Source organism: Rana temporaria, chromosome 3 (genome assembly GCF_905171775.1).
Source record: "Rana temporaria chromosome 3, aRanTem1.1, whole genome shotgun sequence".
Lineage (NCBI taxonomy): Eukaryota > Metazoa > Chordata > Amphibia > Anura > Ranidae > Rana > Rana temporaria.
The window spans coordinates 384,688,472-384,709,120 of NC_053491.1; the positions used below are offsets into that span (position 1 = coordinate 384,688,472).

At 41.2% G+C, this 20,649-nt stretch overlaps 1 protein-coding gene across 11 annotated transcripts in view; it reads right to left on the minus strand.

The window, feature by feature from the left end:
- DGKI (diacylglycerol kinase iota) overlaps positions 1 to 20,649 on the minus strand; it is a 483,473-nt gene that overhangs the window by 172,193 nt on the left and 290,631 nt on the right. For all 11 annotated transcript variants that reach the window (XM_040345697.1, XM_040345695.1, XM_040345698.1 and 8 more), the window contains 6 exons: positions 16,156 to 16,230; positions 10,628 to 10,723; positions 10,418 to 10,500; positions 8,480 to 8,540; positions 7,127 to 7,240; positions 5,469 to 5,606 (listed from right to left, as the gene is read on the minus strand). In XM_040345697.1, the coding sequence (XP_040201631.1) occupies positions 5,469 to 5,606; positions 7,127 to 7,240; positions 8,480 to 8,540; positions 10,418 to 10,500; positions 10,628 to 10,723; positions 16,156 to 16,230 (567 nt within the window). The remainder of the gene's footprint in view (positions 1 to 5,468; positions 5,607 to 7,126; positions 7,241 to 8,479; positions 8,541 to 10,417; positions 10,501 to 10,627; positions 10,724 to 16,155; positions 16,231 to 20,649) is intronic.

Sequence of the window (20,649 nt, forward strand, 5' to 3'; positions counted from 1 at the left end):
TGGTGCTATTTAGGCAAAAAAATAAAAATAAATCGGCACATCCAGAGATGAAGAAAAATTTGTTGGTTTATTGTAGAGTCAAATGTTTAAAAAACATGACACACGAAGGATCCACACTGTTCAGCAGACGCGTTTCACACAAAGTGCTTAATCATTGCTATGGTGCCATCTAGTGTACAAAATGCAAACTGCATAAATTACAACAAAGTTAACCATGCTAATACAGACTGCTCCAAGGTTTCTGAATTGGGGTTGTGTTAGTTATTTGCTGCATCAGAGAGTACCACCAATTATTTTAGGCTGAACTTCAGGCAAATATAAAACACCATTTAATTGAGTGTGTGTTTCGAAATAATTAAGGCCTCTTGCACACGGGTGGCTGAGCTCATTCAATGTAAATGCCAGCATCTTTTCTCTGCCAAGGAAGCCCAGGTGCAGTGTATACTCTCCCATATACCTGAATATCTGTGCGCTGCTGTACCCAGGCTTATGCTATTATAAAGACAAGTATAGCATATAGGTGCATTAAAAAAATAGAACATTGAATGTTGTAAGAGATTAGTTTTTAACATACAGCTTCATTAGTCTGTCTTAATATCGTAATATCTCACACACAATGCATTCAGAGAGGGGAAAGAAGTGGCAGCACTAGGAGATAATTAGGGCTGCTTTATGCTTGACTGCATGATAACGTATCAGGACGCATCAAAACCGATGAAAACGGACTGAAGGACCGTTTCATCGGTCCAAACCGATGGTGTGTGGGCCCCATCGGTCAGTTATCCTTCGGTCAAAAAATTTAACCGATGGATGCCTAACCTAACCACAAATCAAGTCGACGCATGCTTGGAAGCATTGAACTTCATTTTTTTCAGCACGTCGTTGTGTTTTACGTCACCGCATTGGACTTGATCGTTTTTTTAACTGATGGTGTGTAGGCACATCAGACCATCAGTCAGCTTCATCGGTTAACCGATGACAACGATCCATCAGCAGTCCGTGGACAGAGAAATGACAGCACTGCATTCCTAAACTCAAAGGGCACAACAGCCTCATTGTTCTGCATTGGGCAACCTTGCTCAACAAAATCTCAAGGCATAGACAAGGAAATTTGCTTTATGTCCTGATGCTTCAGTTCACATTAACACACTGGGTGAGATACTAAAATTGAAGCATGCAAAATCTGGTGCAGCTCAATCAGCTTTCAGGTTGTATCGTCAAAACATAACAACAGAACAAACAGAACAAGCTGCAGTTAGAATCTGATTGCTACCATACACGGCTGCACCAGATGCTGAGTGCTCCAGTTTTAGTAAATCTCCCCCACTGTATATCTGTGTTTTGTGTTCCAATGTCCTATAATGCATTGCATTGCATTGCTTTGCAATGCCATGTGGTGAATTAACCAATTCAATACTGGGCCTATTCTAGCACTTCTCTCCTTCATGTAAAAATCATAATTTTTTTGCTAGAAAATTAGTCAGAACCCCCAAACATTGTATATTTCTTTTTAGCAGACCCTAGGGAATAAAATGGTGGTCATTGCAACTTTTTATCTCTTATGGTATTTGGACAATAATTGTTTAAACACCTTTTTTGGGGGGAAAAAAAATGAATTAAAAAATAACAAAACAGTAAAGTTAGCCCAATTTTTTGGTGTAATGTGAAAGATGATGTTATGCCGAGTAAATGGATCCCTAACATGTCACGCTTTAAAATTCCGCACACTCATGGAATGGCGCCAAACTTCAGTACTTAAAAATCTCCATAGGCGACACTTTACATTTTTTTACAAGTTACTATTTTCGAGTTACAGGGGAGGTCTAGTGCTAGAATTGTTGCACACTCTAACGCACGCGGTGATACCTCACATGTGGGGTTTGAACTGCGTTTACATATGTGGGCGGGACTTACATGCATGCTTGCTTCTGGGCGCGAGCTACCGGGGACAGGGGCGTTTAAAAATAAATAAATTATATTTTACTTTTTTTTCATTTTTTTTAAGATCATTTTTATTCCTATTACAAGGAATGTAAATATCCCTTGTATAAGGAATATATTGTGACAGGTCCTCTTTATGGAGAGATGCAGGGTCAATAAGACCCCACATCTCTCCTCCAGGCTGGAAAGCATGAGATCGGGAAAAAAAAATCACTGATCTCATGCTGACAGCCGCAATTGTTTACTTCCGGGTACCCGGGCGTGACGTCACAACGTCGCGCCCGAGCCTCCGACGGTCATAGAGATGACCGTAAATCTCTATTGTCATGAGCCGGCGCTGGCCGATTTGTTCTCCGGGCCCTCGATGGCACGGGAGAGCCCGGAGAAGCACCAGATGGCGGCGGGAGGGGGGACCCTCCCGCCGCCTATAAGAACGATCAAGTGGTGGAACTGCCGCTATGATCATTTTTATCGTTCACAGAATCGCCGGCAGAAAACAGTGATATCTGAATGATGCCTGTAGCTGCAGGCATCATTCAGATATCACCACACAAATTCGAGGATGTCATATGACGTCCTCGGTGTTGAAGTGGTTAAATGGAGTGTAAGTTAAATTAAGTTCAGAAAGAGGAGATAAGCAAGCACTGCAATGTGTTTTAACAATTGATCACAACATGCAGCGTAACGCACTCCAGGGCTTGCATTGTGCGCACCTTAATGCATACTCGCTGGTGTGTATGAGCCCTAACAGAGAAAATGGTTTGTTGTCTGGCAGGGATGTGTAAATCACAAAAGTGGCCAGAAAGAAATACAATTCGTTTGGCAGAGAAGATGATTTACAAATAGGTATTTGGCAGTTTGCCTGGAGCTTGGCTTCTATGTAACACGGGTGCCTTTTAATCTTGTGTTGGTCTCTTGTCAATTGGTATAAACAAGATCACAGCAGAATTGTATCATAGTTAAAGGGGTTGTAAATGAAAAAATGTTTTTCCCTAAATAGCTTATTTTACCTTAGTTCAGACCTCCTTCACTTACCTCATCCTTCGATTTTGCTTTTAAATGTCCTTATTTCTTCTGAGAAATCCTCACTTCCCGTTCTTCTGTCTGTAACTACAAACCGTAAATGCAAGGCTTTCCTCCTGGTGTGGAGAAAGCCTCTTGAGGGGGCGAGCAGGAGTGTCAGGACGCCCACTAACACACAGCTCCTTTCTCTATCTGCAAAGTAGAGAGTATCCTGACTTGCCTGCTCGCCTCCTCCCCCCTCAAGAGGCTTTCTCCACACCAGGGAAAAAGCCTCGCATTACGGTATGTATTTACAGACAGAAGAACAGGAAGTGAGCATTTCTCAGAAGAAATAAGGACATTTAAAAGCAAAATGGAAGGATGAGGTAAGTGAAGGAGGACTGCACTAAGGTAAAGGAAGCTTTTTAGGGAAAAAAATTGTACCTTTACAACCCCTTTAAACATACTGTATACGTATTACAGGAGAAAAAGGAAATCTGTTAAACGTGAAAGAAATATCTAATTTATTATCCCTATCATTTTTTAAGAAATCTTCTTCCCTGGATCTCAAAGTCGTATGTGAAAAAAGAAGGTATAACGATTGAAAATGCAGTGTAATCAAATACTACAGCACTTGAATGTTTTACTGTTTCTAAGCAATGTTTTGCTTTCTATTGTTTGTTTTTTGGGGGTATTTTCACAGAAACTAGATCACAAACCCATCTAAAACACATCTGGTTGGAGTAGGGAAAGAGCTGCTCCTTTGTCACATAAAGTTGTATAATACATGGATCTTTGCCCCTTTTTTCAGCAAGAAACATACATGTGTGGGAAGCAAAGGTGTGCATCCACTTTCAGCTATACTGGGTATCCTTTTAAATAACTAACAAAAAGTGTACAGTTTAACCTAGCAAACAGAACCAATCATTCCTCTATACAGTGCCTTGAAAAAGTATTCACACCCCTTGACATTTTCCCAATTTTGTCATGTTACAACCAAAAACATAAATATATTTCATTGTGAAGTGGAAGGAAAATGATAAATGATTTTCAACATTTATTACAAATATGTGAAAAGTGTGGCGTGCATTTGTATTCAGCCCCCCTGAGTCAATACTTTGTAGAACCCCCTTTCACTGCAATTACAGATGCAAGTCTGTTTGGGGATGTCTCTAATAGCTTTGCACATCTAAAAAGTTAAATTTTTGCCCATTCTTTGCAAAATAGCCAGATTGGATGCCAAAGAATCTCAATTGGATTTAGGTCTGGACTTTGACTGGGCCATTCTAACACATAAATATGCTTTGATATAAACCATTCCATTGTAGCTCTGGCTGTATGTTTAGGGTTGTTGTCCTGTTGGAAGTCAAACCTCTGTCCCAGTCTCAAGTCTTTTGCAGACTCTAATAGGTTTTCTTCTAAGATTGATCTGTAGTTTGCTCCATCCATCTTCCCATCAACTCTGACCAGCTTCCCTGTCCCTGCTGAAGAAAAGCATCCCCACAACATGATGCTGCCCCCACCATGTTTCACGGTGGGGGTGGCGTGTTCAGGGTGATGTGCAGTGTTAGTTTTTCGCCACACACAGCATTTTGCTTTTAGGTCAAAAAGTTAAATTTTGGTCTCATCTGACCAGAGCACCTTCTTCCACATATTTGCTTCGTCCACATGGCTCCTCGCAAATGGGACTTCTTATGGCTTTTTGTCAGCAATGACTTTCTTCTTGCCACTTTTCCATAAAGGCCAGATTTGTGGAATGCATGACTAATAGTTGTCCTGTGGACAGATTCTCCTACCTAAGATGTGGATCTCTGCAGCTACTCCAGAGTTACCATGGACCTCTTGGCTGCTTTTCTGATTATTGCTCTCCTTGCCCGGCCTGTCAGTTTGGTGGACGGTCATGTCTTGGTAGGTTTGGAGTTGTGCCATACTCTTTCCATTTTCGGATGATGGATTGAACAGTGCTCCGTGAGATGTTTAAAGCTTGGGATATTTTTTTTATAATCTAACCCTGCTTTAAACCCCTCCACAACTTTATACCTGACCTGTCTGATGCTGTTTGTTCACTAAGGTACTCTAACAATCCTCTGAAGGCTTCACAGAACAGTTGTAGTTATACTGAGATTTAATTACACACAGGTGGACTCTATTTACTAATTTGGTGACTTCTGAAGGAAATTGGTTCCACTAGATTTTAGTTAGGGGTAACAGAGTAAAGGGGGCTGAATACAAATGCACACCACACTTTTCACATATTTATTTGTAAAAAAAAAATTAAAACCATTTATCATTTTCCTTTCAATTCAAAATTATGTGCCACTTTGTGTTGGTCTATCACATAAAATCTCAATAAAAAACATTTCCGTGTTTGGTTCTAACATGACAAAATTTCAAGGGGGTATGAATACTTTTTCAAGGCACTGTAGATGTTCAGCTTAATGATAAGACATGTTTGATATTTTGTGTTTTGAGACTGTAAAACCTTACAACCCCCAGATCCCAGGGCACAGCCTCTGACCTCTGACCTTATGAGTCCCATCATCTAGCTCCTCGTGAAGAAGATCCGGGTTCCTCTCTACTTGTAAGTTCCAGCGATCCAGCTGTACTATGGAGCCATCTTCCACATGGCAGAGGATTTTGGATACAGGTTCATCTGTGTAACCCTGATCAGGAAGAAGAAGAGTGTGAAGGGTTGCCAAACCTAAAGCCTTAGATACTGTACTGTACACACCAACAGTATAAAAAGACATACTGTATGTGAATTTTTTTTTTTTTACATCATTCATTTATTTGCTTTTCACTTAACTTGTAGGAGTCAAGGGGAAGCAGACAAAGCAGGTTAGGCCAGACATCTTAGCTTAGCCCAGACTCCAGTTTATTTTTGCCAGATACTATGGTGTTCTCAGGTCATTTTGGAAAAATACCAAGCACAACAAATGCTATTTTCCTTGTATTTTTAGGGTAATTCAATGAAATATTGATCATGTTGTAATTAGGATCAATATTTTATTCAAAACACATTAAAAGTTTGTTTTATATAAAATAGGCTGACCTTCACTTAAACCAGCACCTTACTGTAAGCACCTATGCAAAACCCAACAACATCATTGGTTCATATTCCCAATATTGTATAACATAGATATCTTGGTGTAGCTTGATGGCAGGGTTGGCTTGACATGTATCGTAAATACTTCTACAGGAACCTAGGAGGATGCTTAATCTAGGTTATAATAGAGTCAGAGCCAGTGAAAACTTTTTGGTCAGTCGACTTTTGTGCACATGTTCTGAAGTCACAGAGCCACAAGGGACTTGGATATACTCCACTGCCTCGATTGTATCTGTCCCTTAATATATTTACTGATTTAAAGGGAGGAATTTCTATATAATTGGTTACCAATGTATGGATGCTTTCTACTTCAATCCTCTCTTCTAAAAGTATAATCCCAGACATGAATCCCAGATCCCAAATTGTAAAGATGTGGGCATATCCCTTAATTAGAGGATTGTTCCTCTCAGACATCGGAGCTGTGTCTGATCTTTTCCACTGGCATCCGAAATGCTACCTTCAAGCAATCAATTTTTCCTGGATACTGATCACACGTCATTTTCTGGCTCTAATTAGACACAACGCAAAGAAGCAGCCACTTCCTCCATTAGCACCTTCCTGTGTGAAATGTTAAAATGTATGCAGAAATTTCAGGAAAGCAAAAACTCCTAATTTCACTAAGCCTTTCTTATAATTTTTCAATGAGTAAGACTAGAAATCCAAAGAAGAAACCTAATTTCTGCTGCTTGCACCCACAATCTTATAATAGCCTGCTAAGGACTTAAGCCTCGTACACACGACCGAGGAACTCGACGGGCGAAACACATCGTTTTCCTCGTCGAGTTCCTTGTTAGGATGTCGAGGAACTCGACAAGGCAAGTTTCTCCATTCCCTTTGAGGAAAAATAAGACATGCTCTCTTTTTGGCTCGACGGGATCCTCGACAGTTTCCTCGTCGAAAAATGTACACACGACTGGTTTCCTCGGCAAAAAAAAAATCCCAGCAAGTTTCTTGCTGGTTTTTGCCGAGAAACTCGGTCGTGTGTACGAGGCTTAATACTACTACGGGTGACAATTTTTCTTCCAGTATTTTGCTTCTTTTTTGCTAATTTTCCTTCATGACCAATCACATACTTACCCCTCCCCAGTTAAGTGTTCGAGCAAGGTCATTGCCAGTACCAAGAGGCAAAACAGCAACTGGAGGTTGAGGGTTCATCTGTAGTTCATCCAAGACAGAAAGGATCCAGCCTACCTGTTACAGAAGGAAAATTGTATTAATACCAGACCTGGACAGATGTCAAACACATCAAAATGGATTGTTTGTCCAATCCTAAAATGAAAAAAGTTTGAAAACAAAATGAGGAGCTTTGTATATTGCTAAACATTCTGATTAAAATGATCATAAAGCCTGATGAGCGAAAGAAAGATGAAGATAGAGAACATTGGGGGAGGTTTACTAAAACCGGACCACTCAGAATCTGGTGCATTTGCTGTGCATGGTAGCCAATCAGCTCCTAACTTCAGCTTGTTCAAGTAAGCTTTGACAATCAAACCTGGAAGCTGATTGGTTTCTATATCATAAAAAAGTGACAAATCAGGTGCGAACAAAAACTTTAATCAACATATAAAGCATTAAATAATAATGAAAATTGCAAAATCAAAAATGCATCTGCCCCTTTAAGTGGCAAGACCACTGTCAAAACTGTGAAATTAGCAAAAGTAGAAAACTTGTGGTAGTATAGAGGGTTCACCAACCCTGACCCTCTAGATACTTCTCTCTCATAAAATATTAAAGAAAACACCCAGAGAAAGTGATAAAAAGTCACATTTAATGGTGTATAGTCAGCACCAACATAAACAGCCTTCAGGAAGTGACTGATGACACAGAGTGACGCAGAGTTGTGAATTGCACTGAGGCTCCGCCATCGTTGACGTCACTTCCAATTTGTCCTGGGCTCAGCTTCCGGTCATTGGAATGCAAGCCGGTGACTTGTCGTTAAGGTTCCCCTAACAAGAAAGTTCCTTTAAGGACTGCACAGGCGCAATCCTTGCCGACGGAAATCTCCGAACCTCGGCCGGCATCCAGGCTCATTCTTTAACATCCCCATGGATTGGAGGATGTTAAAAAAAGAGCCAGGAGGCCGAGCGAGCAGAGTGACTGGCCACTTTCCTCAGATTCCACGTCGCCCTGGATGCCGGCCGACTTTCGGAGATTTCCGTCGGCAAGGATTGCGCCTGCGCAGTCCTTAAAGGAACTTTTTTTGTTAGCCGGAACCATATCGGCATATCACCGGCTCAGAGCGAACGGTTGGGAATACACTGAAGGCTGTTTATGTTGGTGCCGACTATAACACCATTAAATGTAAGTGCGCATTTTGTCACTTTTCTCACCTCTTATTATTCTTGAGCCTAAAGTAGCCATCTCTGCCCATGCATCTGGGTGCAGTGTTATAGTGAATATTATGAACTGCTACAGATTTTGAATGCTTACCGTCCCATCACCACCACAGGCAAGAATACGTATATTTGGCACTTTTCTATACAATTCCAGCCTGAAAAAACAAAATTGAAAATAAAGTAATTTTTTTGTACCGTATTTTCCGGCGTATAAGACGACCCGGCGTATAAGACGACCCCCTAATTTTCCAGGAAAAATTTTGATTTTGGGATATACTCACTGTATAAGACTACCCCCTTCTTACTGTCTTTCTGGAAGCTGAGGGGTAGCCAGAACCGCTGACAGAAACAGGCTTTTTCAAATCTCACTGTGCCATTACATTACATTACTCACTGTGCCATTACATTACATGCCCAGACTGTGCCATTACATTACTCACTGTGCCATTACATTACATGCCCAGACTGTGCCATTACATTACTCACTGTGCCATTACATTACATGCCCAGACTGTGCCATTACATTACATGCCCAGACTGTGCCATTGTGCCATTACATGCCCCCACATTGCCATTGTGCCATTACATGCCCCCACATTGCCATTGTGCCATTACATGCCCCCACATTGCCATCACTTGCCCCTCACATTGCCATTGTGCCATCACTTGCCCCCACTGTGCCTGAACTTGTTGCCCCCCCAGTGCAATAACACTCACTTTTTCCCCCAGCGCTGACAGTGTCCCATGCTGCGATCGCGATCGTGAAGGATTTCAAAGCCGCGCCTTCACTGCAGAGTGTTCTGTGATAGGATGAACAAAAATCTTCCCAGCAGCGCCTCTGTTATGTTTTCCGCCTATCACGGACGTCTTCTCATCTCGTCCGAGGATGAGAAGGCATCTGTGATAGGAGGAACAAAGAACAGAGGCGCTGCTGGGAAGATTTTTGTTCATCCTATCACAGAACACTCTGCAGTGAAGGCGCGGCTTTGAAATCCTTCACGATCGCGATCGCAGCATGGGACACTGTCAGCGCTGGGAAAAAAGTGAGTACTGAGACTGTACCCGGCGTATAAGACGACCCCCGACTTTGGATGCATTTTTTTGCATCCAGAAAGTCGTCTTATACGCCGGAAAATACGGTATATCAAATGATAAAACAGGATGCTTAAAATAAAAGTTCCATATAAAATGCTAGCGATTTAGGCAACATCTGCAATGTGATAGCCCATAGTGAAGAAAGCATAGTATGTCCCAGACTCCTCCTCACAGTCTCTCCAGATCTTGCTACGGGTGGGGAGAGGATGAGCTTAATAAAACAATTACCTGGCTAAGGACACCACAGGCCAAACTGTTTTCAACAAGCAAGTTTACAGTTATGCTCTACATAAGGGGTCTCAAATTGGCGGCCCTCCAGCTGTTGCAAAACTACAAGTCCCATCATGCCTGTGCCTGTGGGAGTCATGCTTGTAACTGTAAAGCCTTGTACACACGACCGAGGAACTCGACGGGCGAAACACATGGTTTTGCTCGTCGAGTTCCTTGTTAGGCTGTCAAGGAACTCGACAGGGCAAATTTCTCCATTTCCGTCGAGGAAAAAGAAGACATGCTCTCTTTTTGGCTCGACGGGATCCTCGACAGTTTCCTTGTCGAAAAATGTACACACGACCGGTTTCCTCGGCAAAAAAAAAACAAAACAGCAAGTTTCTTGCTGGTTTTTGCCGAGAAACTCGGTCGTGTGTACGAGGCCTTAGCCTTGCAATGCGTCATGGGACGCCAGTTAGACAACTGCTACATTTTTCAATAATATATAGACTTTTTTTTTACATACTGTATGTTTAATTATTATTAATATATATATATAGGTTTTTAAAATGTCATAACTGTATTATTTAATGAATCATGTTTTTTCTATAATGACAATAAAGTCTTAATTTTATTATTAAATTATGACAAATAATAATTTAAAGAAGTGATAAAGCCCTGCTCAGTACAAGTATACAATAACATATGATGGAGCCAAAAGGGTACTCACGCTTCTCTAGGCCCCTCCTGAGAGAGGTCAAAGACTTGTCGTGGATTTAAATACCACATGAACATCTGCATCACTTTTGTACCCTAGAGAAACATACAATAATGGTACAGCCAGCAAGGCAGGGAACCAAGGACAGAAATCAAATAATTAGTAATGTTATCTAGTAAAGAATAAAAATAGTTAAATATGTTTTATATGAGTTATCTTTACCTGGTTTCCTCCACTTTTTGGGTTAACGAAGACCAGCAACGGTTTCATGAGGGGCGAAGAGATGGGTTTTATAACAAAGGCCCGGCCTTTAATATCCTGTATAGCAGAGGGGAGAGGGGAAAGTTTAGCCCAGCTTGTGTGAGGTTTAATAACACAGAAACAACTAGTTGTTATTTAAATATATGTTAACCCTCACCTTGTAAAAATCATTTCAATTTAAAATAGAAATAAAAAGACAAAACATTTGTGTATAGAAATAAAATTCTAAAACTTTTTTCCCTTTGTTATAAGTAATCATATTCCCTCTGTTCTCAGCTGCATAACAGCTGGGGTGAGAAGAAACAGCAGTACACTGAACTTCTCAATGAAAGGCCGTGCAGGACAAGTCTGATCATTGGAGGAGAGCAGGCTGAGTTCCCAGCTCAGCTAGAAAACTGACCATGGTGGGTTCCCCTGCCTAGGATGGTTAGTTTTTAATAGGAAATCAGAGGGACTGGCAGGAATACCAGGGATTTCACACAAAGGAAGCAATACAAAGAGAACAGTATACTTTTTCATACATGGTTAGTTTACTTAAATTATTTTAAGTCTTCATATAAAAGGGTTTCTTATTTCCTACTGAGGACCATGGGAGTCAGATTTCTGTGTCTAAGATTCCAGGTCAGGAGGGAGCTGGATGTTCTCTTTTGAGTTTTTATTTTGTTTATCAACATAAGAAAAATCCCAGCATGGCCGATGACACCCAAGACTTCACAGTGCGTGGAAACACAATGATAGGGAATGTTCACAGTGGAAATTACTAAGAGATATAACTTTTTGGTGGACTATCCATTCTCTTCATGACTAGCTAGTAAGGCACTAAAATCTAGTTAACTCTGTATAACATAAATTGTTAAGTCTTGAATAGAGTAGAGAAGGGTTATATCTACTGTTAAGTTTTGTTTTTTTGCTGTCTGTGTCCCCATTGGAGAGATTTACCTCTCTATTTGCCCAAGTGACTATTGGCACTGAGACAAAAAGTAAAGGGAAATCCAAATATTCTGAGTTGTCATCATAGCGTCATAGCACGAGCTGAGGGGAAATTATCTAATGGGAGCCTATTGCAACTCTCCAAGATAGTAATTCTGTTCACGTTGGAGAGATATCCTCTCAATTTCTTGTTGTATCTCCAAGATATTGATGTCAAATAACTTGATATAAAAAAACTTGATAGGGGCATTAACCCTTTAGAATTCTATCTAAAATAAAAAAAACACATACACTTTAATCATGCTACTACTGCCATAGAGTAAAAAAAAAGAAAAAATCAGCCAGTAGATTTGGAGCACAATTTATGAGCTGTGATATAGGAAAAAGGCATGGGAAACCTAGAATTAAATGGTCATTAGAGACTGCAGATCACAGGAAAAATGCAGACAGAGTGGCCGTTTGCCTTGTGATCCTGGCCACAGCTATATTTTCCTGTAATTACATTTGCGAGCCTTCCTCTTCCCTTCATAATGGAGAAGATGAAGCACAATGGGATTGGAGAGATTTTAAAGTGCCACTGACCAATGATTTGTGGATCTTTTTAAAGGGGGCGTGTGTGTGGTTAAAGCGGGGGTTCACCCTATCGACGAAAAAAAAAATTTTTTTTTTTCTTTTACCTTAAAATCAGGCATTGTAGCGCGAGCTACAGTATGCCTGTCCCGAATTTTTTACCCCCGTACTCACCTTGTAGTCGTCCATCGAAGATACCGGGAAATGGGCGTGCCTATGGAGACGGAGGATGATTGACGGCCGGCTCTGGCGCGTCACGCTTCTCCGGAAATAGCCGAAATAGGCTTGGTCTTCACGACGCGTGCGCATAGCGCCGTGAAGAGCCGAGACCTACTCCGGCTGTCTTCGGGGAGAGTGACGTGCCAGGGCCGGCCGTCAATCATCCTCCCTCTCCATAGGCACGCCCATTCCCCGCGGGAGCCGAAATCTACGATGTCCGAGTACAAGGTGAGTACGGGGTTAATAAAATCGGGACAGGCATACTGTAGCTCGCGCTACAATGCCTGTCTCGATGGTAAAATGTGTCGGGGGGGGGGGGTGAACTACCGCTTTAAAGTGCCATTGATTACCAATGAAAAGGTGGTGAGTTAAAATACCACCGATGACCAACTATTGGTGGGAAGGGAGGATTTTGTTGTTGCTGCTTAGTTTCAGTGAATGACTTTTGACCACCCTAATACCAGGATTTTTCATAATTTCCAAAAAATGGTGGCAAAAATTAGACATCTTAAAGTGTCTACTTTCCAAAATGGGTCATTTTGGGGGTGTTTGGTCTATCCTTGCTTTTGTATTTGATGTTTTATAACAGAAAGTAAGGAAAACATGGTTATTTTAATGTTTTGACCTTGCTTCCTTTATATAGTAAGTAATACAAATGTTTTATATTATATTGCAGCTTACTAATCCATAGATGTGGTGGCTGCATTAGTAAGTCTGATATTTTTCAACTTCCTTTAACAGACCATGTTGTCCAGAAAAGGTGGTAGTTATAAGATCGGGACTAACCATTTAACACTGAGAGGGGTGCTTTGAATGATGAGCTTTTATTCATTTATGTAAAACCCTTATCCCATGGGTCTTCAAACTATGGCCCTCCAGTTGTTCAGGAACTACAATTCCCATCATACCTGTGAATGTCAGAGTTTTACAATGCCTCATGGGATGTGTAGTTCCGCAACAGCTGGACGGCCATAGTTTGAGGATCCCTGCCTTATCCCAAAGGGAAAAACGAAACTGTTGCTCTAACTGCTTAAAAGCGCTAGCTGGAGTTCGGCTTTAATTTTTTGTTAGTCAAGTCCATCTAAATCTGCTAATATATCTAAAACTACCCTTTTTACTAGGCTGAGAATGCTGCTACCCAATGGTGTCTCCATTGTCCCTCCATTTAGAGTAGACATCCTAAGATAGGACGAGTGATACTGGTCAGATCACCAGGTGAAAATAAAGAAAAATAAGCCATTTAAAAAAAAACTAAATGCAGTGGACCACACTTTAGTATTGGTTTAGGCAGCATGAAAATTAAACCTCCTGCTTTGGACCCCTCTGTACAGTGTCCAAGGGTGTCCAACTTGCATCTCCCCTCTTGAGAACAGCATTAGGAATGCTATATTACTATTTTTTTTTTTTTTTTTTCAATACATTTTTATTGGGTTTATCAATTTACAACACTTGAGATACAACACTTGAGAATTCAATATACAACTTAAGTAGTATAATCACCATGTACAGGCAAACATTTAACAGAAAAAGAATACGGTACACAGCGACCTAGGCCAGCCTACCCCAATTGGGTACAAACTGTAGGAGTGGGAGGTCACCAAGATGATCAGTGGTACACCTATACAGCTAAAGTAAAGACAAATAAAGGAGGGGGGAAGGGATGGAGAAAACTGAAATAAAGGCTGCCGTTAGTCATTATCTATACCAAAGATTCAGTATTTTATACTGTTATTCTTCAGACTATAGGAAGATTATTAAAGTAAGGAATCTTTTAAATATTTGGAAGCTTTCGGGTGGGTTAACCACATTTTCCATTTTCTACGATAGGGGATTATAGAATCATTCTTATAGGCTAAAAATAGTTCTAATTGAGCTTGGGTGTTTAATCCGGTGATGACCATTGGTAGGTTTGGGGCGTCTGCGGATTTCCATAGAGAGGCCACTGTAATTCTTGAGACTATCAAAAGTGGGGTATTTGTCTAGATCTATACCTAATAATGCGTTGGTAGGAGTAAGCTTGGTAAGGTTACCCGTAAGATTGGCGATAAAGGATGAGATAGAGTTCCAAAAACGTTTTAGAGTCTTGCAACTCCAAAGCGTGTGCAGGAGGTTTCCCCTTTGCTCGTTACATTTCCAACAGATGTCGGATGCTGTTGGATACATTTTGGATAACTTGAATGGTGTTAAGTACCATCTATTAATTATTTTTTGGGCATTATCCAAGTGTTCAATGCAAGAGGATGACTTACTTATTGTTTGAAATGCTTTAATCCACTGAGTCGGGGAAAAAATCTGGTCCAGATCCTTTTCCCATTTCAGCATATTTGTGTTTTTGGTAAACAGTTGGGAGGATAACACATCGTAGAAAAAAGATATACCTTTTTTGTTATCATTTTTCTGAGGAGAGAGGAACTCCCAAAGGTTCATAGGGATTTCGATCAAATTACTGGGAGAGAAATCTTTCAGTCGGGCACACTTACCAATCTTAGTCTCGATGATGTTCTTAACATTAGGGGGTAGGTTCTGGTATAGATTATATCCATTACTGATCCACTCGTTTACAGAGAATCTGATCCTGCAATAATTAATGACTTCTGTGGGAAGATGTAATTTAGCCTTTTTCTCTACATGTCTGGTTTTTGAGAGAATGTGTTTCCAAGCGAATAAAGTAGTTTTAATGCTTATTAGGTTGGGGATTGTTATCTTGGGGATAATGGCGCTAGCTATTGCGAGAGAAGGGAGGTCAAAATTGTGTGTGGCTAGACATTCAATGTTTACCCATAATTTGTCATTTGTTGGGTTAAACCAATGTTTCATCTGATCTAAGATAGAAGCAAAATAATAATTTCTAATGTCTGGGAGGCCCATTTTTTTTAGTAGTAAGGATCGAGAAAGCAACTCTGGTTTTTTTTTTTGTTCCAGATAAATTGTCTAAGTTTGCTGTCCAGTTGTTTAAAGAACTTGGCAGGAATTGGTATGGGGAGGCATCTAAAGAGATATAAAATTTTAGGTAAAGTTTGCATCTTGAAAGCGGCTATTTTACCAACCCAGGATAAGTTGGTTTTTTGAATATGCGATAAGTCACGGGATATGCTATATTACTGTTTAAAGCCCAACTGAACATTTAGTTTGAATCAGCTGAATACATTGTGTAACAGACATCTGCAGAAAAACTACTGCTTTCACATCCTTCTCTGTTGGCCAGCTTGTTGGCCAAGAGATCTTGACCAAGTTGGTCAAGCCGAGTTAGCCAAGAGACAGAGATGTTGGCGGTCAGCTTGTTGGCATGTTGGCAGGGAACAGGCTTTTCCATTCAGGCTGTGGCCTCTTTCCAAAACAACATGTAATGCCCCGTACACACGATCGGACCTTTGTCTGACCAAATTCACATCGGAATTCTAACAGAATTCCATCGGAGGACAAGAGAACAAGTTCTCTATGTAAACTCCGATGGAATTCATCAGAATTTCCTAAGGAATTAATCCGATGGGGCATACACACGGTCGGAATTTCCGATGGAAAAAGTCTGTCTGACTTTTTCCATCGGAAATTCCAATCATGTGTACGGGGTATAGGACACCTTGTTTTGATGCAACTAGAATACCTTTAGCTTATTTAAACTGAAAGTTTAGACAAATAAAGAACCAATACAGCATTGTAAAATTCAGATTTTTCTACGCATTGCTGCATAAAACAAATAACGGGTAAAAATGTAAAAAAACGTAATTGCAAACCCAAAGAAATGTATTTATTTATTCATTTGTTTTTACCTCAAAGCCTTTTTTGCTGGCTTTCCTCTTAAAAGATGTCCTTTTCTTCCGCCTACTGGAATTCTTTGAGTTGACCTGCAAAATTAGAGGTGATATATTGATATTATACAATCAACCTGACATTATTGTTGAATTCTTACCTCTGTCCTCCTATGTACAGTTCCATTTTTTTAACTGTACACTATATATACACTGTATACTATACAAGGTGTATAGGCACATACCCAGTGAGCGGCACAGTGTGATTTTAATTAGATGCAGGGACTTTGGCTGACATACTGTGTTGTGCTTTCCAGTTCTTCAATTACTGAAGAGACATTGGTAGCACAAGACTACCCTGCGACATGTACAAGCAGAAATTAAAGTGCACCTGTAATTACTTACTCAATGACTATAAAGGCTATGAAGGGCTTTCAGCTCCTGTGGCTTCATAATAAAAAAATTCCCTAAGGTTTGGGTTGTTATCCCAAGGTCCAACCAAATCTAACAAGGAGGCCTCATTATTGTTTGTGAGAGACCTCATGATCATTTGGCCACACAAGCCCTTTATTTTTTTACTTCTCTTGCCCTTACTTGTCACAGCATCATGATTATTGGTATAGTACAGTTTTTTTAATATAAGAAATTAGGCCCCATAAACATTTGCAAATTGGGCCGCTAAAAATTTGTTGCAGTAGACCCGGTGGGAGTTCAAGGTAATAAACTGTGGGCCCCTGAAAGCAATGGGAGGCGAACAGCTCCTGCAGCTATTCGCCGCTGCTTACATGTTAACGCTCGAGCAGCAATTACCTGGGAATGATCGGTCCTGGAGGCGAACAGTCTCCGTCCAGGGCAAATCATTTGCAGGTAACCGCTGCTTTGGCTATTATTATATGCCAGTGGTCATGAATAGCTGCGGGAGCTGTCAGCCTCCCATTGCTTTTAATGAAGCTTTTGTCAGCAGGTAATCGCAGAGGACCCCCCGCTAGGTCTCCCAAATCGAATTCATAACAGCCCAATTAGCAAGTCTGAATGAGGCCTAGGAGGGATTTTACAAAAGCGAATGCAAAAAAAATAAATAAGGCTGTTGCATATTATTAATCCCGCTGTCCTAAATCTGAAAGTTTAATTGGTTGCTTTCCTGAAGTTTTATAAGTCAGACTATGCTTACACAAAGTTTATACAAAAAAAAAATGACATTATTAAACACAGAAGATAGCCTTTCCCTGTGCTAAGCCAATGGACGAAGATAAAATATATGAAGACATAAATTACTTTCTTGTACTTTACAGGGGTCACTTTTTTTTTTGCAGCATGTAAATTACAATGTAACAATATTGGTTCTCAGTGCACAAAATAACTGCCTCTTCTGTGTGTGACAGGTACACTTTAACTTGATATTTCAACATAAGGTCCACTAAACTTGAAATACAAATTAGCTGATCAAATGAGGGAAATTGTAAACTTTAAGAGAAGTTTGAACAAAAAAAGCAGTCAGTGCAACTACTTAAAGCTGAAGTTTAATCTGGTCATATTTTGCCTTCCCTGGTTTCTCTCCCCACCCTCATCAGCATGCTAGAAGAAAATGAAATAAACAGATTTTGTTGAACCTATGATTTTATATCTCCTCTGTTTTTTTAGTGTTGTTTGTTTACAAGTCTGTGATTGTGGGGGACTCGGGAGTAGTTCTGTTCTATAAAATGCCACATGAAAATAAAATTCAACTTCTCAAATTCTTGTTATTTTTTGCAGGCATTGTGCTGCTGTTCTTCTTCCACTAGGTGGCGATGCTCTACAACTAATAAGAAGCAGCATGTTACCCAAGTCTAAAAAGAGTATGGGCTAGATTCAGGTAGCCGGTGCATTGTTACGGCGGCGTAGTGTATCGTATTTATGCTACGCCGCCGTAAATCAGAGAGGCAAGTGCTGTATTCACAAAGCACTTGCCTCCTAAGTTACGGCGGCGTAGCGTAAATGGGTCCGGCGTAAGCGCGCCTAATTCAAATGAGGATAAGGGGGGCATGTTTTATGTAAATGGGTGATGACCCGACGTGATTGACGTTTTTTACGAACGGCGAATGCGCCGTCCGTGTACATATCCCAGTGTGCATTGCTCCAAAGTACGCCGCAAGGACGTATTGGTTTCGACATGAACGTAAATTACTTCCAGCCCTGTTCGCGAACGACTTACGCAAACAACGTAAAAAATTCAAAATTCGACGCGGGAACGACGTCCATACTTAACATTGTGTACGCCTCATAGAAGCAGGAGCAACGTTACGCCGGAAAAGCCTTACACAAACGACGTAAAAAAATTCCGCCTGGCGCACGTACGTTTGTGAATCGGCTTATCTAGGTCATTTGCATATTCTAAGCCGAAAACGACGGAAGCGCCACCTAGCGGCCAGCGTAAATATGCACCCTAAGATACGACGGCGTAAGAGACTTACGCCAGTCGGATCTTAGCCTAATTTCAGCGGAAATGTCTCCGCTGACATCCGACGCTCCATAGGATTGCATGGAGCAGCCGTTCAGGTCCGTCGTCAAAACTGACAGGTGGACCTGAACGGTCCGATCGTGTGAAAGGGGCTTTACTGGCCAGATCATCAGATGACAATAGAAGAAGGAAAGCCTAAAAAGAGCTAATGCAGCTATCACATCTAAGAATTGGAAAGCTGCAATAGTTTAAATGTTTGCTTTTGGGTTTCATACTACTTTTATGTAGCTCATTAATGTATTCACTTTAAATACCAAATCACTTGAAGGGGAATCTTTACCCGACTCAAAAATCAAGTATGGGAAATGAGCAAAGTGTAATTGGTTATTGTCTCAGGTGACAAAATGGTCACCTCCACATTAAAGGAGACCAGGGCAGACTGAAGAAGAATCTCTCCACACAATGGGCCTGATCCACAAAAGGGATACGCCGTCGTATCCCTGTTTCTATCTATGGAACTGATCCACAGAATCAGTTTCTCATAGATAGGCAGAAGATCTGACATGTGTAAGGGACTTACACTGTCGGATCTTAGGATGCAGTACCGCGGCCGCCGCTGGGGGCATTTCTCGTCGAAATCCAGCGTCGGGTATGCAAATTAGGACTTACGGAGATCTACAAAGCTTTTTCGCTTCATTTTTTCTCCGTAAGTATTAGTTTGCCGTCGCAAAATTAGGGCTGCTTTTACAAAGTGTAAACTGTTTAGGCCTTGTAAAAGTAGACCCTTCTATCCCGCGTCGCTGTCATTTTTTTTTTATTTTAATTTTTTTTCCCGCCGCAACTTTTTTTTTTTTTTCGCCCGTCGAGATTCTCAAAACCTGGCGCAACGTAAATCCGCGCAAAGCACGTCAGGAAAATTACGTCGGGAGCATGCGCAGTACGTCCGGCGCGGGAGCGCGCCTAATTTAAATGGGACTCGCCCCATTAGATTAGGCACGCCTTGCGCCGGACGGATTTAAGTTACACCGCTGAAAATTTCTAGGTAAGTACTTTGTGGATCAGGCACTTAGGTAGAGATTTTGCGGCGGTGTAACTTAAATGGCAAAAGTTAAGTTACGGACGGTTTTTGTGGATCAGGCCCAATGTTACCATTACCATCTAGATTGGCTACAAGGGATATAACGCTGATTAGAAGATGTCACATTGGATCAGCCAGTGTTCTGGGTTCAGCATTCCTTCAGTGTCAGTATCCAAGAAGTATAAAGAATTACAAAACCACCACATGCACACAGCCCATACACAAGAAGGATATTCAGTGACACCGACATGCAGAATTAATAAACTGCTCTAGAAGGCACCATGCCATACTGTATTTGTCACTTTAAAGTGTATGTATGTCTTTGTTAGTATGTTTGGCATCATTCCTCACTGTTTGAAGCTGCTGCAAAGTTTCCTACCTGGGGATTCTGGCAGTAACATCACTTTCTGACCATACTAAGCCACTACACTAGAATTGTGCAGCATTGCTGTCAGCCTGTAATTTTCATTCCTTCAGCTGGCTGTTGGACTTCCTGTTAGATCTATCGGATAGGCACAGGGCCGCCATCATGGGGGTACAAACAGAACACCTGTAATGGGCCCGGTGGTCCCCAGGGGCCCGGATGGCATCCCCCTTTTTTTTCATCAGCACCCAAAGCCCCCCAACCTCTAAGGGGCCCAGTGTTCCCCAGGGGCCCGGATGGCATCCCCCATTTTTAAAATGTTTTTTTTTTCGTCAGCACCCAAAGCCCCCCCGACCTCTAAGGGACCCGGTGGTATCCCCCTTTTTTTTATAAAAAAATTTGCGGCCGCGGCCCCCCTTTCTTAATTTGTGGCGCCCCCTCGCTTCTCAACTTGCGACACTCCAACCCCTCTTCTCAATTTGCAGCGGCAGCATCCCCCGACACTCCACACCAGGGAGAAAGCCTTGCATCACTGTGTGGAGTTACAGACAGAAGAACAGGAAGTGAGGATTTCTCAGAAGAAATAAGGACATTTTTTAAAGCAAAATGGAAGGATGAGGTAAGTGAAGGAGGACC